Source organism: Chenopodium quinoa, unplaced genomic scaffold, assembly GCF_001683475.1.
Source record: "Chenopodium quinoa cultivar QQ74 unplaced genomic scaffold, ASM168347v1, whole genome shotgun sequence".
Taxonomy (NCBI): domain Eukaryota; kingdom Viridiplantae; phylum Streptophyta; class Magnoliopsida; order Caryophyllales; family Amaranthaceae; genus Chenopodium; species Chenopodium quinoa.
Window position 1 is genome coordinate 381256 of NW_018744537.1, and position 26596 is coordinate 407851.

Here is a 26596-nt window from a genome sequence, read left to right on the forward strand (position 1 = left end):
ACGTATTTCGGCAGCTGTTACTTTCCGCTTGTGGGCGGCTGCCGACTATTTTTGTAATTCAACATTTTTATTTCAAAGAAGTTCACTTTCTCAGCTTTCTCGTGTATTTTTTTCTCTTCGCTTTACCAGTCTTCGCACTTTACTGCTTTCTTTGAATGATCTTTCAAATATTTGCTAAGTGCAGAACTTCGGCTAGCGAGAATCATTTCTGCTGAGACTTCTTTTTGCCGTTTGTACTCGGATGTTTTCAACTTGTGAAAAAACTGACATAAGTATCAAACTTCGGCTGAGCTGAAGGGTATTAGATCAGTTGTGCCATTTCTCTATTTCCCTCTGCCCCCCCAGAAATCTGAAGATGAGGTCTTCTGAATTCTGGAATGGCTGATAATTTTTCTCGGCTAAGCCGAGGATCTTTGAACACTTTGCTTTATTTTCTACATCTGTTTTTAAAGTACTGATTTCCCACCTGAGAGTTTTCACTCTAGAGATGGTACTCTTGTGACACTTTCTTCAATTCATCCAAGGGAACAACTATCCGAAACACCATGCCGGGGCAGCAGTTTATCTGAAGTACGAGGCATCATCATGCAATACTTCAGAGTTGCAACTACCACCCGGAACTGATTCATCCGAAGTACAAGGCATCACTATGCAATACTTCGGGGCTTTATCAGTTCCTATTTTTTAGGCTATGTTTCGGATAAGTCTATGGCCTTTTTGCCCAAAGGAACAGATTCTCCGAAGTACAAGGCATCACTATGCAATACTTCGGGCTTGTATCCTTTTTTGGCAGGTTTTACGGCTTGCCGAGGTACAAGGCATCATTATGCAATACCCCGGACAGCGCCGAATGAAACCTTGAATTTTTGAAAAACCGTAGAAAGCATAAAGACTTAAAGAATACACGCAATCTGAATGAATACTGGCCCGATGGCCTTTTTGTAAACAAAATCAGTGTACTTACATAGATTGTACTATCCGAAGGATTTACACATAGTATTTTTTTAGCACATCGGCATTCCAATGGTTTTTCAGCTCGGTGCCATCCATTTGTTTGAGTCTGAAGGTACCGGGCTGAAGCTCTTGATAAATTTCATAAGGTCCCTCCCAAGATGCTGAGAGTTTGCCATGAATGTGACTTTTTTGAACAGCTGCAGCATTCCTCAAAACTAAATCCCCAACTCTGAGAGGTCGTTGATAGACTCTTCGGTTGTAGGACTTGCTCATTCTGAGCTTGTGTGCAGCCATCCTTTCTCGGGCTAGATCTCTAATCTCGTCAAGGAAGTCGAGGGACTCTTTCATGAGCTGCTCATTTTCCTCGGCTGAGAAGAGATTCACTCGTAGGCTTTCTGAGCCCACTTCCACTGGAAGCACTGCTTCGGATCCATACACCAGCTGAAAAGGTGAATGCCCCGTTGCCTCCTTCTCGGTTGTCCGGAGTGACCAGAGGGTTCCCGGAAGTTCCTCTACCCACTTGGACTTTTGATCCTCTACTCTTTTTCTGAGAGCGTTAAGGATCTGTTTATTTGCGGCTTCGGCTTGGCCATTACTCTGAGGGTGGCAAACCGCGGAGTAAGCCAATTTTATCCCGAATTGGTCAGTGTATCGGCGCAAGGGCAGGTTGTCAAACTGTCTGCCGTGGTCGAACACAAAAACTTTTGGGATGCCGAACCGAGTTATTATGTTCTGCCAGATGAACTGTCTGACAGTTTGCTCAGATATGCTTGAAGCAGCTTCCGCTTCAATCCATTTGCTGAAATAGTCGATTCCGACTATCAGCCACTTTCTTTTGTATGGGGCCTCGGGAAAGGGTCCCAGAATATCCAACCCCCATTGTGCAAATGGAAGAGGATTAAGAATTGGCTGGAGATCTAGGCATGGCCGATGGATTACCGGTGCAAATTTTTGGCATTTCTCGCATTTTCTGACCATGTTCTTTGCATCCGAGATCATTGTAGGCCAAAAATACCCTGCCCTGAGAGCTTTGTGGGCTAAGGTTCTCCCTCCTATGTGGTTTCCGCAGATGCCGAGGTGAATCTCTCGGAGAATATAGTCGGCATCCGTTGGACCCGCGCATTTCAATAATGGAGCGGAGAAGGATTTTCTGAGGAGTTGGCCGCCGAAGACGAGGAATCGTGAACTGATCCGCTTTATCTTGGAGGCCGAATTCCTATCCTCGGGGAGCTCGTCCCTGAGTTTATAAGCCAGGATGTCATCCATCCAGCTCGGCTCGAGTGCAGCGCAGCAGATTGATATTGCTTCGGCTACACTCTTTTCTCGGCGCACCTCCACATAGACAGAACGGCTTAACTCAGTCAGAGTTGAGCTTGCAAGTTTGGAGAGTGCGTCCGCTTGAGCATTTTGACCCCTTGGGATCAGCTCTACTTCGAAAGATCTCAGCTTCGCAATTGTCGATTTGATCCTTGTGAGGTAAGCTGCCATTGAAGGCTCTTTAGCCTCATACTCCCCCCGGATCTGATTGGCGACCAGCTGAGAATCTGTCTTGAGGTAGACATGCTCGGCTTCCAACGATATGCACAGGTCTAAGCCAGCAATGGCTGCTTCATATTCGGCCTCGTTGTTAGAGGCTTTGAATGAAAATTTTAGTGCATACTCGAAGGTTTTGCCTTCGGGAGAGGTAATGACGACCCCTGCCCCCGAACCGTTCACGGTGGAGGACCCATCCGTGAAGACGGTCCAGATTTTCCTCCTTGCATCCAGAGTCTCCTGATAGGAGCACTCGGCCAAGAAGTCTGCCAAGGCTTGCGCCTTGATGGCTGTTCTCGGCTGATAACCGATACTGAACTCGGTGAGCTCGAAAGCCCACTTTGCTAGTCTACCGGATTTTTCAACCTTGCCGAGGACTTTCTCTAACGGCTGATCAGTTAGAACCGCTATTTGATGAGAATCAAAATAGGGTCGCAACTTCCGAGCAGCCACCACCACTGCATAAGCCACTTTTTCTAACAATGGGTAGCGCGTCTCGGCATCCGTCAGGGTGTGGCTGACGAAATAGATCGGCTGTTGAACTTTTTCTTCTTCCCTTAGCAGCACCGCGCTTACCGTGGCTGGACTGACCGCCACGTATAAGTATAGGATGTCTCCTACGACTGGCCTTGCCAGTGTTGGGAGTTGAGCCAGGTGTTCACGGAGCTGCTGAAAGGCTGACTTTTGTTCGTCTCCCCATTCAATGCCTTTTGAATTTTGGAGCTTCAGCGCCTTGAAGAAAGGGAGCCCTTTGTCTGAGGCTCGTGAGATGAACCTGGACAAGGCAGCCATTCTCCCGGCTAGACGCTGAATATCCCTTTTTGTCTTCGGCTCGGGGAGGTCTAAAGCAGCTTGTACTTTGGCGGGGTTTGCATCAATCCCCCTCTTGCTGACCATGAAGCCGAGGAACTTGCCTGACTTCACGCCGAAGACACATTTCTTCGGATTCAGCTTCATTTTGTATTTTCTGAGGGTGGCGAAGGTTTCGGCTAGGTCCGTGACATGATCTTTTTCTTTTATGCTTTTGACGATTGAGTCGTCAACATAAACCTCCATGTTTCGGCCTTTTTGCTCGGCGAAAACCTGATCAACCAACCTCTGATATGTTGCCCCCGCATTTTTCAATCCGAAGGGCATCATTCTGTAATTGTACAACCCGGAACTTGTTATGAACGCTGTTTTAGCTCGGTCCTCGGGGTGCATTAAGATCTGATGGTATCCCGAGAATGCGTCCATGAAACTGAGCAGAGCATGCCCGCTTGTCGAGTCGACCAGTTGGTCGATCCTCGGCAGCGGATAGGAGTCCTTGGGACATGCCCTATTCAGGTCCGTGAAGTCAACGCACATCCTCCAGTTACCATTTGCCTTCTGAACCATTACAACATTGGCCAGCCACTCCGGATACTGACAGGGTTCAATGAACCCAGCATCTAGGAGCTTATCGACCTCAGCTGCGATGTTCTGGTTCTTTTCGGCGGAGTAGTTCCGCTTTTTCTGCTTAATGGGTCGACTGGAGGGGTCGACATTAAGCCTATGGGAGACGAAGTCCGGATCAATCCCGGGCATTTCTGCGGCTGAGAAGGCGAACACGTCTCCACTGGCCCGTAGGAGTTGGACGAGTGCCGCACGGGTGTTTGGCTCCAGTGACGACCCGATGCTAACACATCTGTTCGGATCTCCTACGGTCAGTTCTATTGACTCGGTCAGGTCATCCGTTTCCATGCTCTTAGAGTTGGATTCCTCGAATTCCGGCCTGCTATCAATATTAGCAGACTTTCCTGACCGCGGCTGGCCATCAGAGTCGTTCGGCTCTAAGGCGGAGTCAGCCTTTTGGCCCCCATCAGATTTCTCGTTGTCTGGGGCTTCATTAGCCGAAACGTCTGAGCCTCTCGGCTTTTTGGCGTTTCGGTCCCGGTGCTTTTCCTCCCCATCGCCACGGTCGCCTCGGCGAGACGTGGATGGCTTGAGGTGATTGCATCGGCGGGCTTCTTTTTGACTGCCCTTTATTTTCTCGGAGCGTCCCTCGTCTGAAACGTATATCATGATTTGATGATACGTGGAGACGACTCCTTGAATGCCGTGAATGAGGGGTCTCCCCATGATCACGTTGTATGCAGATGGAGCATCTACGACCAAAAATTCGGCCATGATATTCCTAGCTGCTCGGCCTTCGCCGATGGTGACAGGAAGTGTAATCTTCCCGTCAGGATACGAGGAAGAGCCGTTGAATCCAGACACCGGGTAGGGTGCGGGGGCCAGGTGCTCGGCTCCCATCCTCAGCTGGTCGAACGCTCCTCGGAAGAGGATGTTCGCCCCGCTACCGCCATCGACGAGGGTCCGCCAAACGTTGCGGTTGGCGATGCCCAGAATGATTACTAGTGGGTCATCGTGGGGGTATACCACCCCCTCACAGTCTTCGGCTGTGAACAGGATGTTCGGCGCCGGTGACTGGGACTGCCGAAGCTCAGCCTGATGAATCTGATGGGTTAGACCCCTCAGTTGGCGTTTGGCTGTGCCTCGCGAGATTCCCCCGGAAATAACCAGGATGTCGAGGGACTCCTTGCCCTGAGGTCCCTTATCCTTCTTCCGAGCGAAGTTGAGGTCCTGCCGAGAATCTTTTTCAGCTTTCTTCTCCTCGCGCCTGTCCGCGAGGTATTGGCTCAGGTACCCCTTGCGGACCAGATCCTCAATCTGGTCCTTCAGCTGGACGCAGTCCTCGGTGCGATGTCCGGGTGAGTCATGGAACTCGCACCACTGGTCCTTTCCCCTCGTCTGATGCCAGGGAGGCAACGGACGAGGTTTTTTGAATCTCCCCTCGTCCTTCGTCGTGCTGAAAATCTTAGCACGGGGAAGGGAGAGTGGAGTGTATGAATCGTACCTTCCCGTGTAGGGAAAGTGTCTTTCCTTCTTCGGCTCGGCAGCAGAGGACGGTTCTGAGGCCTTAGCCTTCCCTTTCCTCTGCGCCGAGACTTCGGGCTGCTGCCCTTTCGGCTTCTCAATTCTCGGACGAGACTGAGACCTGGATCTGTTCCACTCCTCGGCTCGGATGAACCTATCCGATGCTTCCAAGGCTTCCTCCAGGGTCTGCGGGGGATGCATGACCATGAAGTCCAGGAACTTTCCAGCTTGGAGGCCGTTCCGTAGCGCGAACACGGCCAGGCCTTGATCCAGGCTTGTGATTCCGGATGACTCGTTGCTGAAGTGAGTCAGATAGTCGCGGAGGCTCTCGTCCTCCGCCTGCTGCAGACTCATTAGCTCTGCAGTGGTCTTCTCTCGGCGGTTGGCCGTAGAGAATTTGCTCTTGAACTTGTTGGAGAGGTCGTTCCAACCGGTTATGGAGCCTTCCTTGAGCCCTTTGGTGATCCAGGATTGGGCAACACCTTTGAGGGTCGTAGGAAAGTATTTACACCAGGTAGCCTCAGACCTCGGGTTCAGATACATGTGCCCCTCGTAAGAGGCAATGTGATCCTTAGGATCTGAGGTACCATCGTAAGTAATATGTGCCGGGATTTTGACCGTTGGCACATGCTCTTCCAGAATCCACTTCTGGAAGGGCGAGTTCGATGGAACCATGACCGCCTTCCCCTTGTACCCGGCCTCAGGGACCTCGCTCCCTCCTCTCTCAGAGGTGGAAGTGGTTTTCGTCCCCGGCTGAGACAAGGTTGGGTGGGGTCCGGTATCCTCTGGGAAGGTGAGGCGGCTATGCACACTCACCTCCCTCGAACCCAAGCGTTCGTGAACGCTTCGGCGGGCGAATTCCGGGTCCTTGGAGGGCCCCATGGAATTCTGAGCTTCAGAGTGGTCAGAGGGTTGAGGGTTCCTCCTCCTCTCCTTACTGGAGTTTCGGGTGTCCCCTCGCCACCTCTGGCCGAGCTGTCTATGTGGTGGAACTTGTCCACCATCATCCTGACCGATCCTCCTTTTCAGGTTTCTCGGCTGGTGATCATCAGGCATCTGGATTGGAGCCCCTTGAGCTTTAATGAACTCCATGCAGATGGCCACTGCTCTGGCCACTTCCTCGGTGGAGGGTCCGGAGGGAGGAGTCTCCCGCGGATGTGACCTGGATTGCACGCTATGGCGCGGCGGGGAGTTCCTCGCGCCTGAGCCACTCGGTCTCGGGGATGGCCCCGGCTGCCGAGTGTGGTGCGAGGTGTTCTCCTCCTGGGGGCTAGGACCTCTTGAGGCTTCCCTTTCCGGAGAAATGGGGGCCTCCGATTCGGAAGAGGCTTGCTCCGGGGAGGGATAAACCGGCTGGCGTTCCCTCACCGTAATCCGGCCTCCTCCCTTCTTAGCCTTCTTGGAACTCTTTCCACTCTTAGTCATGGCGACTGCCGGAGTGTTTGATGACTGACGCGAAATTTAGTAGCGTTCCCCACAGACGGCGCCAAATTGTTTCGGATGAAAACAATCGAATCTCGGAAGATCCTTTTATCTTGAGGGAACTTGGTCTCGGTCCGAACGACGCAGGAGCCGAGGGTTTCCTGCACAACAAATACACGTAAACTAGCCTCGGGGGGGACGCCGAGGAAGGCCCCTCCGATGCTTAAGTCAGTATATTAGAGAGAGAAAGCTGTGCAAGAGTTTAGTTGCTTGAGGCTTTATTGTCTTACCAAGAATTGACCAAATTGTTGGCTTTTATACCTTGGCTAATGAAGGAGGCGGATTGGGCCCGGAAGTCAGTTGGGCTGGGCCAAGCTGATTGGGCCGTTGACTGACCTTGACATGGCTTTGAGGATGTTTGATTTTTGACTTTAGCACATTTGGAGAGTTGAACCTTAACCTTGGGCTTTTAATTGGATCATTCAGTGACCAGGCCCAATTGGACTAAATTGGACCCAAACATAATATATATATATATAGGTCATATATAAGCAATTATAACATTAATTTATTGAAGTTTTTTTTTAATGAAAAAAAGAATAAACAAAACTTTAAATAAGACCAATTTACTATCATAAGATTACCTTGTAGATAAATTGGACCAAAGGAAGAAAGAAATTGAGACAGGGTTACATGCTTACAATGACTCACAAAAGTGGTTTTATGATTATAAGCCAGTCTAACACAAATATTTCTCAAAAGAAAATATACTTATTCCAAAATCTACCAATATATTCACCACTATAAGCAATTAGGTTTGATTTCAAAAAAAAAAAAAAAAAAAAAAGCAATTGTTTTTTTTTTAAAAAAAGGCATTATAGTGAAATAAACAAGTGGCTTTATGAATGGATGTAGGGTGCTAGATAATATATTTCAGAAAATTACATCTGTTGGTCTTTAAAAGTTGCATTCCATAAGAGATTTGAAAATAATTTTAGGAAGTCCATTCCCAGATTTTTGTCAACTAATATTGTTAATTCGACTTATATAATTTCTTCTTTTTAGTATCCAAAAATGACTACAAATTATTGAGCATGATTTGAAACATAGCCTATATGTTTTATGCTGAGTTGCTTTCAGCCTATCAGTGGGAGTTTTGATATGTATGAAAGGAATGAAGTGAGGTCTTTATTTTCTTTTCATCTTTCTCTTGTATAAAGGTATTAAGCATGTAATGCCAAGTAGTAGAATTCTATAGGACAGCAAAAAGGGAGACATGCACAACTGATTTCACAAGTAGACAACAAGATATGCTCATAAAAATGGCTCAAGATTTAAGCTACCTAGGCTACACAAAATAGTTAGCTAGCTAGTAAATGGTTTTGGAATGTTGTTACTGAGCAAATAAATCCATATCTCAAATACCAAAGATATGTGATAACAATAAAATCTTGTTGTAGATTGCAGAAATCACGTACAAGCCAGATTTAGATGCTGACATGCAAGAAAATAAAAATGATCAATATCGTACAACATGAGAAAGAAACAAACAAAAGAATCACAGTAAATTGTGTTATTTCATCGATTGCCACTCTTCTAGTTTGTACTATCATAAAGTCGTGAAAATCAATATTTATGCAACGATAATGACCCATTGTTTATAAGGAAGCCGAGTTTGAAGAGTTACACTCAAACCAACAATCTTAAAATATTACAGTAACATTTACTAACTCAAAGAAATCCATTCATCTAGGAAAAAAAAAAAGGAATTATACAAAGTATATTAGAAGTCAAGGGATATAAACCAAATTCAAATTACACCTAAAAGTAAAAGTTCTAACAAAAGCCAAAAAACCTAAGTGACCATAAGCTGAGGCAAATTTTACTTTGCATTCACCTCATGAATTTGTAGTCCGTATTTGTTCATGGAGTGAAAAATCACCTCCAAGAACTTCTATCTCAGTTGAAGCTTTAACCATTCACCTTTGCTTTAAGATTCCTAAATTAATTGCGAACGGCTAGTTACATAAGAGCCCATTCAACCTCAAAACAAGAGACAAAACAATTAAAGGGAACAATTCGGCAATATAAGCACCGGAGTAGGATCTAACTCTAATTTAACGAACCCTATATGATCTAACTCCCTCTTTCATTCTAATTCTGTAATGCTTTCCTACTAATATAGATTGTAGTCCAAAAATTTGCAAAAAGTCAATGTTTATAGCATGCCATTACCATCTACTTTGCAATTACAATACCAGAAAACTAAAAAAATCTACCCCAAGCAAACCACTCCAACAGCAAATCCTAGATAGATAGATGCATACATAAAGAATACGAGCAGAATCACAGAGGAGATAAAGATATTTCATAGGATTTTTTTTCCAATTATATCAACAAAATAAAGTAAAGTGCGTATTTATTTTAACCTCAGATGCAAATTTGAAGAATATTTTCTTTATCAGGAAGTAGGAAAAAACAAAGCCATGAATCCTTTTTTAGTCTATCAAAGTGACCCACCTACGGCATAGGTTAGTTTCTCTTAAGCCACATCCCCACCTCAACAAAACTTTAAGACCTTAGTTGCAAAGGAACATCTGATATATATATATATATATATATATATATATATATATATATATATATATATATATATATATATATATATATATAATGCAAAGCAACAAATAATCAAAAAACATAAACAGTTTTCCCCTGGGATTAAGGTTCTCAGTGGAATTATAAGACTATAGAAACCAAGAAGAGATCCCCTATCTCCTTTCCCTTTGTTTTGAAAGTGATTCTTTATGTTCTCTTGCCCTGCTTCTCCATAGGAATTTCGATCCTGTGGTTTCTAAAAAGACGGGTCACTCGTTTTTCTCCATCTTTTAGCTGATAAGCAGATTCGCCAACTGGCTTCTTCTCTCTCTCTCTCCCCCTCACACCCCTTTTTAACCTCCTTATAAGTAGCCTTAATTTGTAACCTCATTCTACAAGTGAAAGCGTGAAAGCCAAAAGCTTCATTTCTTCAAATAACAAATAACAACCTTCCCCATCCCTCCCTAACCTTCAAATAAACCAAATCAAATCTTGTCCTCTCCACTCTTTTCCTTTCAAGTCTCTCAAACTGATATAAACCTATACAATGGCTTCAAGCCGGAACATGAACACACCATGGACAGGAAAACAGAACAAGCAATTCGAGAGGGCTCTTGCGTTGTATGACAAGGATACCAAAGATCGTTGGCAGAATGTTGCCAGGCTTGTGGAAGGGAAATCAGCAGAAGAAGTCAAGAGGCACTATGAGATCCTCCTTGAGGATCTCAATCGGATTGAGGCAGGTCGTGTCCCTATTCCTAACTACAGGCAATCCACCGGTAACTCCATGAACTTCAATGAGGAGCAAAGGTATGTCTCAAGTCTCAACCAACATGTCATTAAACATAGAATATAGTTTTGATCAACATCAATTCTACAAATAAAATGCATAAGAACTTATCAGGAAACAAGGATTAAAGTATAACACATTCATAAATAATTACTTTAATGCAACATGGTCAATGCATATTTAAGTTATTGAAATCAACCTGGCTAAATTTGTACTAAGATATGACAAACAATTAGCGTACGAAATATATCATGCATGTAATTAGGCCAACGTTAATTTAAGTTGCATATGCCCCGTTGTACGAGTTCAATTTCACAGGGATGAAGGGGACCAGGGATCCAACTTCTAAGTTCAGGAAAGTTGATAGGAAAATCTTGGAAAGTTTGGGAGTTTAGATGGCCCATATAATTTGGCTTAATTATCAATTATAGGTTGTTTACTTTGACAGGAAGAATCTGAATCCAAAAATATTCTTTTCTTACCTGCTTATCCTGTCTCAAGTCCAAGATAAAAGTTCACATGTGATCTCATCCTAAATTGATTCCAGATCCCACCTAGTTTTGGTCTGTGCCCCTTTATTTATATTTGTGAAAAGGTATAAGAATTTTATATTTTAAAAATAAAAAACAAGTCTCAGCCCTGCTCTCAGGCTCTCAGCTATTTTTATCTTTTTTAATTATTGACGAAGATGACCCAAATTATCACTCATGAGCAGAGGCAAAGCAAGGTTTGGACAATGAAGAGGACCTATATCAACCTAAATAACTAGTAATCAAAAATATAGATTAAAAATCAAGAGTTGGAAGGGGAGGGGAGGGGGGGCGGGGGGGGGGGGGTGTGGAGGGGAGTGGCATACTTAAATACTTTGGCCCCTTAATAGCCTCACCTTGCAAGAGCACAGTTCCTCTGCATTAGCCAGCAGACAAGGAAGGAAAAAAAATTATACAAACACATGGTATGGTTTTCTATTTTATTGTTTTACAAGGGACAAGTTGGTGTTAAAAAGGAAAAGGAAAAACATTAATTGCTGAAACCATAGCAAAACAAATCTAGAATATAGGCCTGCCATGTAATGCAAAAAAAATGGTGGGTACCAAACAAGATTAAACAGCATCAATGATCCAAGTAAACTTTTCAAAGGCCCAAATTTAAAGGTTGCATGAAAGTCCATGCATGCAAGGTGGTACCTAAATTGCTGCCTATTGAACGGCTCCCTCCCCCAATTCCCCTCAGCATAAAAAAGCCCAAGTGTAATAAAATATAGAAAAAAAGTGGAGGAATTTGTTCCTAAGATTAACTGTTTGCTTTTCATACTTTTCCAGGCAGCTAAGGTATCTCAGGTTGCAGTGATGTTGTAACACCAAGTGCAATAGCTACGATTTTGTCTGGAACAGCCTCTCATGTTCCTTTATCCTTTTCCTGTAACTGCAGTCTAAAACGGTCTTACTTGACCACGGCTTCTGTAATGTTGTATCAATGTGTATTATAAGAATTTTCGAATGACTTGATTTCATGAAACTTTGTTGCATTTTATCTTTTCTGTTCTATAATTGGACACCTAACATAAGAGTGAAGCTTAAACATGAGTGTATCTTACAATTTTAGATACATAAGTTTCCCATAAATCACTTAGCTAATGCAAACAAGTATATCATAGAACTTATTAATATAGATTGACCAGAACTCATACTTTTCTCTTAAGCTCGAATTCCAGAGGTTCTATTTTAGTTCACTGTATAATGTCGGTGTGTCATGTTAAATTTTCCTGATTGGCATATCTTATGTCAAAAAGGTCATCCATTAATACCAAATAATGTTCCCGTTACTATTGAAGATCAACAGATATTTATCATGATATGAAATTCTCCTATCATATTAGACAAAGATTCCTCATCCTGATAAAATTTTAATAGATCAGACAACTAAGAGCATTGTGACCAAATATTCTACAAAAAAGCTAAAACAGAAATTGCCTCCACACATTTATAGGATTAATGCATCAATAAACTATCGGCATGAAACATCTAAAAAAGAAGGTGCACACAGCCAGTTCTATCAGGATGCTTCTGAGTTAAAATAAGGCCCATTGAGCCCCAAGACATTGAAAACTGCAATGTTCGTAATAACAAAGGAGGACATCCATTTTTACACAAGAAATGTCACATTTATAACCAAAAATACTCACAGTTGCCATTGACACTCGACAGGGTGTGCTCCATGAATATACTAATTAGATTAGTTATAGTGTATCATAGAGCTACAGAGGCTAAGGTAATAGATTTCAAATGTTTAATTAGGACCAAAGGTTGGCATCATAGAAAGGGCTGTTATCTTATCTAATACTCTGTCTGTCCTGCTTTTAGTATTCCAACTTACAAATTGACTTTCGATGCAGATTGAAGTAAAAGCACAAAATCAAAATAGTGATGTGATTTTCAAGTGTAAGAAAGAGACAACAAATATAGGAAAGAGGGAGTATTTAACTTGGCATGTTCTACTCCTTAAAACAACTCAAAAGAGATAAAATGGATGTAAAGTACAAACACAAGCTACAGAGCAGAGAGATATAGAAAATTAAGATGAAAAGAGCGAACATGATGAAAACAAAAATAAACCATACAGAAATAAAACCAAGTCACAGAAATCAGTTTCTTAGCTCAGGCAAGAAGTTAAAAAATATGTAGGAGTACCCAAGTTATAACACATCTCAAGATATTACACGTCTAGATTACCCACTGAAAAACATTGGAGCATTTTGTGCATCTCCGAATTGGTTACCTATGGAAAATCTGTTTTAGTAATTTGGATACTTGAGTCATAACTATATATGGTAAAAATCTAATCTCTGAGTTTCCATCTTTTTAAAAGTCTCAAAATTAATTCCGACCAGTAGAATATTTCTCTTTTACAAAAATCAGTACTTTAGCGGCCCATTTGATAGGTGATAATATGTGGCGGTGAAGAAAATAAATTTATCCTTTATCAAGGGAAGTATCATCCTAATGTACATTTTGAAATCCTTTTTGATCAAGCATTCTAAAATTTTGACGCAATACAAATATTCCAATTTGTCACTTCAAATGTCAAAATGTCAATCAAATACTATTACTCTATTAGAGTATGTGTGTATACATAACAATTTAGTACTATAATTGGAGAGATAAAGGACTACAACTTTAGCCAAATAAATACCGGTTCGATTCCCATGGGAATCATTTGTCAGTTGTCACTACACTCATTAGCATAATAAAGCACCTTCTAAACTGAACCTCCCTTTCTTATTGCACTAAATGATTTCAACAAGGACTCCATGGCCCAATGGATAAGGCGCTGGTCTACGAAACCAGAGATTCTGGGTTCGATCCCCAGTGGAGTCGTCTACTACTAATTTTTAGTTTTTTTTTTCACTCAACCTCCAGCAGAAAGTTATCTATCTAACAGAAATCTCTAAAATGCATACTACGATCAAACAAACCAACATAAAGATCGATCACTTTGAATCGATGAAAAAAAAAAACTTAACAGGAACAACAGGTTTAACGCCGATGTTAACTGACCTGAAATTGACGAACGATTCTCCATTGCCATCGGACAGCAAAAACCCTAAGATCGATCACTTTGGTGAAAATCAATGCATTCACCTCGATTTTCGATTACGCGGACACAACTTTAGTGCGAAAATCGAGGAATTCTGGAATTACAAAGATATAAGGGTTAGGATTTGAGTTTGATGTTGTGGTTAAGGTTTTCAATTGCGAAAAATCAACTTGCAATTTTACAACTTCTTGAATAAAAGTGTTCAAATCAGATACATTACCTTGATTGATAGAGATGATGTTGAGGGAAGCGAAAACCCTCAGATCGATCAATTAGGCGAAAATCAATGCATTCACCTCAATTTTCAATTACGCGGGCACAAATTTAGTGCGAAAATTGAGGAATTCTGGGAATTACAAACATATAAGGGTTAAGTTTTGAGTTTGAAATTGTAATTAAGGTTTTCAATTGCGAAAAATCAGCTTGCAATTTTACGATTTCATAAATAAAATTGTACAATCAGATACATTACCTTGATCGATAGAGATGACGTTGAGGGAAGCAAAACCCTTAGATCGACCATTTAGGCGAAAATCAATGCTACTACCTCAATTTTCAATCACGCGAACACAAATTTAGTGCGAAAGTTGAGGAATTCTGGAATTACAAACATATTAGGGTTAGGATTTGATACTGAAGTTGAGATTAAGGTTTTCAATTGCGAAAATTTAACTTGCAATTTTACGATTTCGAGATAAAATTGTTCAAAATCAAATACATCACCTTAATTGTTAGAGATGAAGTTGAGGGAATTTAAAACCCTAAGATCGATCAATTAAGCGATAATCAATATATTCATCTCAATTATACAATTCATGATTAAAATTGTTCAAAATCAAATACATTACCTTGATTGTTAGAGATGAAATTGATAGAGAGAAATTGATCCCGAAATTCATCTGCTTCAATCGCTGTTAGGCCGCGATTGCGAGTTTCAAATGTTTTTGTTTTGGCGGGAAATTCTTCTCCTCTCAAAGAGTATACTTGTATAGTTGTATGTAGGCTGACTATTCTTTGCTTCCCTCCCAAAATGAAATACAATTACAAGTAACAAAATATTGACAATTTATTTATACTCTTTCAGTCTGCCACTCTGGTAGAAACCTGTATTTTTGCTACAAAAATAGGTTTGGCTATTCATTAAAGACTTATAGGGTGTCTTTGTTAGAGATTTATTTTTTATTTTTAAAGTTTGTTACTCCGTAGATATCTTTTATCTAGTTTTTTAAGAGGCTAATAAAGCGTTACAAACCTATAATTACATTACATACTATCGCGGACTATTGCCCATCAAGTTACTCCATGTCTCCGTACTATAGCTACTAGCTAGAGTTTGGGTAGGTACAAATTTGTAAACAAGATTCATTTATCAATATAAGGGTTACAAAATGTAAGTGCTTGCACGTCTGAAAAACTTTAATTTCATTTATCTCAAAGTGAAGATATAGTGGTTCTCCACACACACACACACAAAAAATAGAAATTTTGCTAGGTAATAATAAAAATAAGAATTTTGCCAATTACTGTAGTTAAGATTGGTGTTTAGTCATGAATTGAAAAAAATAAAATTATACAGTACTCCATCTTTGATCACTACACTGTTACAGACCTGCTGAAATTGATGGTTGGGAATATCTTCATCTTTGATCAAAACAGCCTCTAATATATCAACTTTAATTTCTCCTTCCTATTGACATACATGCTCTGGCATCATCACAATTCACAGCAATATGATATTTAAATTTTGAGACATGCATGATTAATAAGCTGATTATATACATACAGTAAATAGGGGAGAAATCCAGTGAAGAATTTCTTTAAATGAGAATGATTCATATTAGCATGTGCATATTTTTTTAAGGAAAATTTGTCAGAAAGGTCCTTTTAATTAGGTCTTTTTTATTGTAAAGGTCCTTTTATAAAAAAAGGTGGCACAAACAGTCATTTTATCACACTTAGGTTGTGGAGAGGGTCCTTTGACCGGGTTCCAACCATTGACTTTTTTTTTCCGACCAAAAAAAGTCACGTGCGTTGTACGTGACTACTTAAAATCCTTTTTTTCCCCTTTTCCCCACTTTCCCCCCTCACCTGGTTCGATTTGCCTTCAATTGCCTTCAATTTTAATTTGAGGGACTAGAATCGGAGTTTGATGATTTTTTTTTCACAAAATAGGGTTCGCGTTGAGGTTGATGATGAAGAAATTAGGGTTTAATAAAGGGAAAATGAGGGAAAAGGGGAAAAATGGATTTTTGTGCAAGGCACGTGAATTTTTTTGGCTGAAAAAAAGTCAACTATCGGAATTCGGTTAAATGACCCTCGTCACAACCTAAGTGCGATAAAATGATCTTTTGTGCCATCTTTTTTTTATAAAAGAACCATTACAACAAAAAAAACCTACTTAAAAGAATCTTTCTAGCAAATTTTCCTTTTTTTAATTGAATAGGATTTTTCTTTCCTAAAATTGAGCCGAGACTATGTTCTTTTCACTTGATATTAAAACTTAAATTATTTTTTATTAACGGAGGGTGTATCAATTTTCCTATAATAATTTAATTTATGTATAAATAGATAAATTAATGGTCAAACTCATGTTTCGATATGCGTATTTGGTTAAAGTGCCACCATTAAAAAAACAGAGATGTAGTACTATAAAATTGAGGGAGGTTAATCAAGTACCTCAAGCCAGTGTTTATAGCAGAATTTAGGCATCCGAGGGAATCTATAAGAAACAATATCAAGAAGAACCTTGACATCTTCAGTAGATTGTGGGACCAAAAACTTCGACCAAGAACGATCTCCAATCTCTTCCAAACACTTACGGCTAAGGGACTCAGACAAAGCCGAAACCGTGCCGCTCGCCACGATCGAGTACACCAGGTCAGGGTGGTGTTCAGCCATTTGGAACGCATGCAACAAACCCACCATAACTAAACCCTATTGCCACACACTTCTCTTCAACACCCAACATCCTTAGCCCTTTTGCAAAACAATCCGCGTGAAATCTTGGAGTTATCTCGGTACTTTTGGTTGTTGTATAGGATCCACCAAAGAAAAATAAGTCAGGTATATAAAAGTCATACTTTTTTCTTAGGGCTAAGATTTGGAATGTCCATGTTATTAGGCCATTGCCTGCGAAACCATGGATAAGAACCAGAGGCTTCTTGTTCTTTTTCTTCTTCGTGTTGTTGTTAACCCAAAAATGAATGTTCTATCTCCAACTTTTTGGGTCGCATTCCTGCTAACTTCATTGTCTTGTGTAGCAATTCACTATGTTCACCATTTCACTTTATCTCAATCTCTCTCAGTCAATTTGAATGCTTTGTTCACCACTGCGAGATTGCAAGAATTTCTTTGTTCAGCCAGACCAATTAACAATTTAACACAACAATTTTCATTTAACTTTCTCATCTTTTCACGCAATAATGCTTTCAATTAGGGTTGTTAATCGGTCGATGATTGGAAATTTAAATTTAAAATCAAACTGGTTGTGCTATATTAAGATCAGATCTCGGATCAATAAGACTGATCCAAAACCCTACTCGAATCAATTAGACCAAAGAGTATTTTCTATACTTTACTTTTACCCCTTATGATACAATAAAAAAAATGTTAAATGTCTTTTGAAAGCCTAATATTAAGCAGAAAATACTTAGTAGCTCATCTATTTACTATTACTAAAACAAAACATTGTTGACATCATAAACCCTTAAACTATCCTATGTGTCATTCTCACATTAAAAATTTTCCTTCCAATTCTATGTGTGATGTCATCATCAATTATTAATGCTTTTTTTTTCAATCTACACTTTTGAGTTTTGACTTCATTGCATAAGTGTCTATATAAAATTCAATTAACCAAGTTTCTCTCCTAAATTATAGTTTCACATACCTAATTTGTTTGATGTCTGATCGTGGTTCAATTTTTTTTTTTTTTACTTTCCTTAAATGTAAATTATTTTTATATCTAATTTTAATCTTCATATACAATGTAATACAACAGAACATAAATTACGAGAAAGATTTATTCTAACCGTGCATCGCACGGAGATAATCTAGTAATATTAATATTTTAAAACATTATAGAGGTTTCATTACATACTTTTAAACAAAAAGCTGAACCTGGCCCAAGACTATTTTTGAAGGGTTTTGGGTTAGACTAGAAAATAAAATTCTCTCGACTTGGAGCATGGAACAATTCTCTTTGACCCGGTCTATCCGGTCTAGTTTTTTAACACCCTTGGCTAGTGGCTACTACTAGGGGTGCTAATCGAGTTAAGCAGCTCGTGAGCAACTCGAATTCGACTCGGTCAAAGCTCGGCTCGAGTTGGCTCGACTTGAATTCGACTCAACTCGAGATCTTAACGAGCACGAGTTGAGCAAACTCTAACTCAACTCGATAAGCTCGTGAGCAACTCGTTTATGTATTTTATTAATATAGAATTTACAAACAAATTACAAATTTGACACTTAATAAAAATTAATTTATATTATCAAAAAAGAAAGAGTAAATCTTTAATAATAAATAAAAAATAAAAAACTATATAAAGTGAAAAAAAAGGCCTATAAATTTAAAAGGGTTAAATCTTTAACGAATAAATCGTGAGCTACTCGACTAGAAATAAACTTTAATTTAACGAGCACGAGTCGAGTAGGTTTTTTTAGCTCGAAACTTTAGCGAGCACGAGTTGAGCACATGTAAAAAGTTTTCGAGTCGAGTCGAGCACCCCTTAACTCGTGATCAACTTGCTCGATTAGCACCCCTAGCTACTACCAATAATTAGCTACAACACTAGATTTTAAGTTGTATGGTTCCATGATTTCTTTTTTTTTTTTTAAGTTGTATGGTTCCATGATTTCAGTTTCTATTTTCTTTTGATTAACAATATTTATCCAAACCTAAACTCCATGATTGGTAAATGGGATGTCTACTGAATAGACCCTTATAATAAGACGCATTATATCTTTATTCCATTAGAAAACGAAGTCTTTGGTGGCCTCTTCAAGAAATTCCTACATTGTCTCTATTACTAACATATTGACATTATTTTTTATAAAAAAAATACAGATTTAATAAGGAATAGGATATGAAACTTTTCTACTAGTTATGAGAATAAAATTAGGAATTCATCAAGTTTGATTGAAATGTTTTTAATATATATTCAATCAAGATTATTTCCATTATTTTCACATAACCAGTGATATAGATAACAAAGAGTATATATTTGGAAACGGAAACACAATTTCTAATTAAGAATGAAATATTTCAAAAATGTATCAATGAAAATATTTTTCATTTCACAAAGTCAATCAAACAATATTTAAATCATACTTTGACTTTGCTCTATCTCTAACATTTGATATGTACACTCCCAAGATAGATCATTAGGCCCGGCAAATACATGCAAGTATTATAATCACCTACTAATTACCTCGATATAACGGAGATTTTGTTTGGCTGCCACTTTCTTCTTCTTCCTAATTCATAATAGTTATGGAATATGTATTAAACTATATATTGAAAAGAATCATGAATTTTCATACAAAATTTTTTTAAAGATTAAAAAAAATTATGGGATTTGGAAGGGGAGGTAAAAGGTGAGTTATATTATTGAATTGAATAGCATTTGAGTAAAAATAGAAGAATTATAGAGAAGAAAACTAGTTATTTTTCCTATAGCTCTACATAATCGTATTTAGGGATAACTAGATAAGAGAGAAAGAAAGATAAAGTTTAGATGTTGTTCTTTGAACATTAGATTTGAGTTAATCTACACTTGTATTCTCAATTCCTTAAAAAAAATTTGATAAACTAAAACAACCCCCTTATGTGGATAGCGCATAAAGTTATAATGAATCACATATAAATTCAGGTGATTTTCTTTACTTTCGCTACACTTATCTCACTTCTCGTTTTGTCATTTAAAAATATCCTGGGGTATTTGATGTAAAGTTACACTCGCTTTATGATACAAAAAAAAAAAAAAAAAAACTTTATCTAACAGTCAAAGATACAACATTTGCTATGATTGTCCTATGATTTGGAGCTCAATAATAATCATAAGTATATCAATCCCGAATTTTGCTGTATATATCTATCATGATCATGGGGACAACTAAGAAATTAGTATTGTCTACGTGCACAAAGAAGGCATTATCTAACAAGGCTTTATATTAGGAGTGGAGGTCCAATATACCACCTCAAGTCGTTTTACTACATTCCTAATACTTCTTAAGTTCGTATTATTTATCTGTGGAAAATGATGGGTATGTGCTGGCCATTTTACATTTATTTCCTACAAAATAAATTAATTTAAATGGCAAATTTAACCCCTATTGATAACCCTTCGTACATATAGTATGTAATATGTATCTACTATTTTATTTTTAGTGTTTGTCACTTTTTAAGGGACTAATAAAATGAGCCAACTTTGAAATTGCATTGTGTGTCTCATGAATGGCCTCCCACTAACTTTCCCTCCTTTACCTTTTCCCTCCACCATCCAAAATTTCCACCCTATTCTTTAACCTCTCAAATCCATCACATCTTCAAAATTTTCTCTCTCTTCCTCAAAATTCAATTATCCAAAAACAACAAAGAAATTTTTTCACAAATTTGTTTCAATCATTGTGATTTTATGTAATTTATGCAATCAACAATAATAACTTGGGGAAATTCTCCTAGAGGTTTTCTTGTATAACAAGACTAATAACCTTTTTTTTTTTTTTTTTTTTCTAATTGAAACAACGACCACCACAACTAACCACAATGCCGAGCAAATTGAGAAAGGCAATCGCGGCCATGAAGGATCAAACGAGCATAAGCCTCGCGAAGGTTGGGGGAGCAGAGTCCTCAACCCTTGAAGTGGCAATATTGAAGGCTACAACTCACGATGAGATACCAGTGGATGAGATATACATCACAGATATCCTTCGAATCGTGTCCTCAAATGAAACCTATGCGGGGTCCTGTGCAAGAGCACTAGGACGCCGCATAGGAAGGACTCGAAATTGGGTCGTGGCATTAAAATCACTAATGATAGTCCTCCGGGTCTTCCAAGATGGGGACCCACATTTTCCTAAGGAGATCCTCCATGCCATGAAACGAGGGTACAAGATCCTTAATCTCAACTCTTTCCGTGATGACTCCTCTACTTCTTGCCCTTGGGATTTAACCGCCTTCGTCCGCACCTTTGCCCTCTACCTTGATGAGCGCCTTGATTGCTTCCTCACGGGCAAGCTTCAACGGCGAAAATCCTACCAACAATCTGGCCGTAGCAAGGGTTACTCAAGGGATAATGAACCTATTGTCCGTGACATGAAGCCTAGTGTGCTCCTTGACAGGTATAATTCAATTCCATCTCCAAATTTATATTATGAGAAGAAAATAATTTAAGAGTTTAGAATTTTGCAGAAACCTAATAATCATTCTTAGCCTTTATCTTGTAAGCTGTAATATTGTATTCCTATATTGTCTACATAATTTGACACAGTTTAAGGCGTTAAAAATCTAGTTTGTAACATAAATTTGCCTCTCTGCAAGAGTAATTTGAAACATTATTGCTTGATCTTTTAAAGTTCATAATTTGGGATATTTATGTATTGGGCAAATATGTTTTCTAATGATCAATTTGAGTTAATTAATTTTCCATTGTACTCTTGTAATTTTTTTAAAGGATAATTAGCTAATTTTTATACAACTTATCATGAAATTTACAATAGGGAAATTAATTAGCAATATTTTTCGAATTTTTTAACTCTATATGACATCCACAAAATGTTGACTCAGCGGATAGGAGTTAATATATATAGGTTTGTTTTTGTTGTGTAGTACTTAGTACGACTTCATAAATCGATTTGAAATTGAAAGAGTATATTTGTTCTGACTTTGAGATATTTCACAAGCAAAAAATAGCCTTGTGTTACCTAGTTTGTGAAATGTGCAAAAACCAAGTTAATTCATTTATCTCACTATCCTCATGATATACCTTGGTGTTTGAAATTTTACAGGATCCTACATTGGCAGAAGCTACTAGACCGTGCAATTGCCACCCAACCTACAGGTGCAGCTCGAACCAACCAAGTGGTGCAAACCTGCCTCTACGCCATAGTCCAGGAAACATTCGACCTCTACCGTGACATATCAGATGGTCTAGCCTTATTACTAGACAGTTTCTTCCATTTACAGTACAACAATTGTGTGAGCGCATTCCAAACTTGTGTTAAAGCCTCTAAGCAATTCAGCGAACTTGCCACCTTCTACGACTTGTGCAAGAGCATAGGAGTTGGTAGAACCTCAGAGTATCCTAGTGTCCAAAAAATATCCGAAGAATTGGTAGAGACCTTACAAGAGTTCCTTAAGGACCAGTCTTCTTTTCCTGGGACTATCGGTCGTAGAACACCTGGAGGAAGTGGACACTACCTCCCCTCACTTAGCCCAAACTCGGAGTCAGACTCCGTGAGGAGGTCCGAGTATGGTGAGTCCCAATGCACCTCCCTCGAGGACCTTATAGGTGGGGATCACGGGTTTAGCCCCAAGAGGTATTCGGACCCTGGTAGGGAGAAGCCACCACAACTTGAAGAATCATATAGTGCAAATGACACTGCTTCAGTAAGATCTGAACCAATTGATCATCGAGGGATCAACTCGGTGTTGGATCTTTTATCATTAGACGATCCATCTCCTCCCACCGATCTTCAACAGCAAATCGTCGAGGAGTCTAACAATGAAGGACTAACTTCGCCCTCAGAAGAGTCAGGACAAGGTTGGGAGTTGGTTTTATTTGAAACAGCAACAAATCAACCTTCAACCGAAACTACTAATAACGATCACAACGTTGATAGTAGTGTTGCAAGTAATAACAATGGGTTCGAGGTTGATTTTTCCAGCGATTTCAATGCTCCTAGTACCTCATTGTATACTCCCCTACCCGACGACCACACCTATAACCCATTTTTACAGGATTCAGTTGATTTAAATAGTCCCTTCGGAGCTCAAAATAGCGAACCCATCAACGAGTTAGGAAGTTTTGGTTATACTAGTTTTGGACCCGGCTGTACAAATGGAAGCTTCTCAGATAGTGGTTTTCCTACTGATTTAGGTGTCAGTGTTGGAAGCGCTACTCCGCAAAGCACATTCGAGGCCGGTTTACCATTAACTTTTCATCCCGAACTTGGCAATGTCAACACCGATAATAATCATCAACTAGACTTGTTCGATGACCCTGGTAGAAGCAGTAATTTCAGTTCCAGCACCAACATATCGCTTGTAACTCACGGTGGACACGGTGAGCACAATCGAAGTCTTTCGACATCTGTTATAGATAACTTCGGCCAAGCTAATACTGCTGGGATGCCTCCTACTTATAACAAAGCCAGTTTTGTACCCACTACTCATCATGCTAGGTTCGCGAGTACTGATTTCAGTTCATCACCCTTTTCGGTTTCATTTCACAATGTGAATGCTAGTATAGGTAAACCAACAATACATCATGCTAGGTACGGGAGTAATCTAAGTACGAATTCATCAGCCTTTTCGGAAAACTTCGATTGTTTTAGCGGATATAGCAGTACAACAGTACCACCAACTTTTCCTGCAGACTCAGGGGATGGAAGTGCAAATGCTATGAATGCAATTGTTCCTTTTGGTCAAGTTGGAAGTGATGATTTCTTCTCTTCCTCAGATCCTAAGCTCCAAGCAACCCCCACATTTCTCGCAACGAGTTTGGATATGGATCAACATCAACAAAGTAATCTATGGAATGAGAATGATCCATTCGGGTCATTTCCGACTACTACAAGTGCTATTGATCCACAAAAAATGAGCGGATCTTTTGATCAACAAAACATAATGCAACAACAACAATTGTGGTTGCAAAATCAGAATAAGATTATGGCTAAACATTTAACATGATCATGATCGATGATAATGAACTTGTATTTTGTTGTACATCTCTTAGCTAATTGTATGTACTATATAGTTTGCTCGTTCTAAGAGAAAGAATCGTTACTTCGTTAGAAAGTCCTCATCACGAGAGGATATAGATTGTTTGTACTATTTCTTGGTATGTAATACTCACCTTGTACCTGTTAATGTTCTTAAACTTCTAACTTTGATGCCTCAGCTCTGTGAAGAGTCTGTTTTCTTATTGTACACAATCAATTGGCAAAAAGCTCTTCGTCAAACTCATCTAAATGTATTGATGAGTTTTTAAATTCGTTACTGCATGTGTTTTGAAATTGTACGAATTCTTTCGAATTGATTAAGTTTATACTACATTTGTTTCTTATTATGTGCAACAAAGGAGTATTGTTTGTGAGACATAATATATGTTTTTTTGTTGTACATAATAAGAAACGGAGATAGTATGATGGGTCTAAGTTTTTTTATTCCCTGTTGTTGGAATGTTTAGACATTTCAAATGATTTTTTAAGTAAAGCTTTGTTGTGGTATACTTGTATCTTCAGACAAGAATGATATACACTATATTTGTACAGGGTGTTTTCCTTAATACATACATGTCTCCTTAATTATTTAATGAAAATGTTTCGATCAATGTTCAAGGCTGTGGCCGAATCGATCTCCGGTCTACAATTTTTTCCAAAATTTGTCTAATTTGACTAAATTTTAAGATTAGTGAACAGCTCTAATCATGTACGAAGTATAAGAAGGTAAAAGCTTGGAATAATGCTTGTCAGGCCCATAAGAGAGGGAAAATAACCTAAAGCCTGAACTTCAAGAAAGATGGTTTGAAAAGTCATATACCAAGCGTCCAAGCCCAATAAATTCTTAAGATTTTAATGCGGAAGGACCCAACATTAATTATGTTCCTTACGATGGCCCGGAGAATTTCTTTGCTCATTTATGTTTTTTATTTTTCCTTTTTTTTTTTAAGGATAATGATATATGTAGCCCTTGGGCTATATATAAACATTATATATACTTTCTAAAATGGAATTAAAATGGAAACTTATGATAAAATCACGCGCAAATCAGTGTGATTAATGTTAATCTATCCTCAATATTTCCTTTTTAATCTTCTTATACATAGGCCTAAGTGCTATGTTTATCATTTTCCTTTTTTTTAATGGTAAGAAAGCTATACTGAGCCAGCGCATCACACAAAGCAAACCAATCTGGAGTAGCGAACAAAATCCCTTAAAAGTGAGAAGGATGAGTGAAAGAATCTCCACCCTAATGAACTCCTAGTGAAATATGATTTCACAACCTCATGATTGTGTGCTTTGATAATTAGATTTGCACAAATTTTTGAATATAGTAGACTATTATTAAAGTATTGTAAGACGGGTTAAAGTTACCCTAAAAGTGTTTACAATTACTCTTATACACTGCAAAAGTTACCATTTTCCTAACATAAATTTTACCCTTAAAAGACACTTATAAATATTATAATGTATTATACTTATCATATTAACATTCATAGCACATATCTATTAGAAATTACACACTAAAATACAATCAAACTCATTATACATGGTAAATTAAAAGTTATCTATAAAAGGATTAAAGTTACTATAAAATTGTTAAGTTACCTTTAAATTAACCGTTTTATAATAAAATTAACGTAAGTCCGTCTTATACAATACTTATTATTAAGTTTGATTCCAATTCATTGCATTTCTCTCTAGGTTTTCTCCTTGGTAGGGTTTTTTGGTTCCCACTAGGTTTTTCCTTGGGAGGATTTTTCTAGCCTCCATTGCTAGATTTTTTTCTACATTTTTTGAAGGTTTTCCTTCACTCTTCTCTTTTTCTCTCTTTCTTTTTCATCTCTTTTCTTCTGATCTCAATTGTATATTTTTGTAGGAGCTTCCACCGATGTTTTTACCTATGGTAAGTCCCAAAAAACTTTTTATTTGCTTTCAATAAATGGAACCCATTTTTATGATGGTGTTTATTTTATTAGGTTTAACTTCTTTGTTTGTTCGTCTGCTAAAGATTGAAGATTTAGAGTTTCACAGTCTCCGAAAATATCTAGAAGGTCATATGAGTTATTTCACCCACACAACTACTCATACGTGGATCTCAAGCCGAATTAGTGCTAACTCACAGATTGTATTGCTTCGGATGAAGATTTTTATTAAGGCGATCGTTGATTGAATCTGCGATGTAACTAGTTCTAAGGTGATTTGTACTTGTGTTGGAATTTTAGATCTCCTAGGAATTCTTTGTAAGTGTCGTTTGACTATATTTCATTAGGAAATCCTTTTTCTTCTTGTAAAAAAAAAAGTTTGATTCAATTCTGATTCACACGGGTATACAAGTCACCAGCGAAGTGATTCTTAAATAGAGAGTACCAGACTAAGATTAAAACTAACCTTACAAAAAATTCTCCTTTCGTATTTTTTGGCAGGTGATTAGGTGAAGAAGGAAGTTTCCTAAGCGTTGAACAATTCAGAGCCATGATCCCCTTTCACCTAATTTAACAATCCCAGCCCAGATTATTGAAACTTTTAGAAAATTTTCTTGTTCCACAAGCTTAAACTACATGGGAGATGGGACCAACACAAATTACACAACTCCCTGCACAGATGAACGAGTTTATAATATGTGCAGCTGCATCAACAATCACTTACTTAAACAAACAATTGCAAGTTAAGAATTAGCCATATATTTCTAGCTCAATGGAATAAATTATTCTAAAAACGAGAAATTTAGACTTTTAAGACTAAAAAAAATGACATTAAATTTGATACTACATCTATCGCATTTGACTGGTGTCATTTAACTCTTTTTATACGTAGTATCATGTATGTGTGGATCAAATAAGACAAGTAAATAAGATGAGG

General features: G+C 38.8%; 2 protein-coding genes, 1 non-coding gene and 1 pseudogene across 3 annotated transcripts; 3 read left to right on the plus strand and 1 right to left on the minus strand.

Moving 5' to 3' along the window:
* The first annotated feature begins 9550 nt into the window (after positions 1-9550).
* On the plus strand, positions 9551-11723 carry LOC110698455 (protein RADIALIS-like 4). Its single transcript, XM_021875887.1, has 2 exons — positions 9551-10215; positions 11518-11723. Exons 1-2 carry the CDS (start codon positions 9953-9955, stop codon positions 11543-11545), a joined length of 291 nt encoding a protein of 96 aa, XP_021731579.1. The 5' UTR covers positions 9551-9952; the 3' UTR covers positions 11546-11723.
* A 1776-nt stretch (positions 11724-13499) lies between these two features.
* Positions 13500-13572, plus strand: TRNAR-ACG. Its single transcript has one exon. It is a non-coding gene; the product is annotated as a tRNA-Arg (tRNA).
* Positions 13573-15142: 1570 nt separating this feature from the next.
* Positions 15143-17073, minus strand: LOC110698907 (annotated as a pseudogene).
* A 3355-nt stretch (positions 17074-20428) lies between these two features.
* LOC110698908 (clathrin coat assembly protein AP180-like) lies at positions 20429-23898 on the plus strand. Its single transcript, XM_021876411.1, has 2 exons — positions 20429-21133; positions 21800-23898. The coding sequence occupies exons 1-2, from the start codon at positions 20559-20561 to the stop codon at positions 23700-23702; spliced, it is 2478 nt and encodes an 825-aa protein (XP_021732103.1). The 5' UTR covers positions 20429-20558; the 3' UTR covers positions 23703-23898.
* Positions 23899-26596: the final 2698 nt, after the last annotated feature.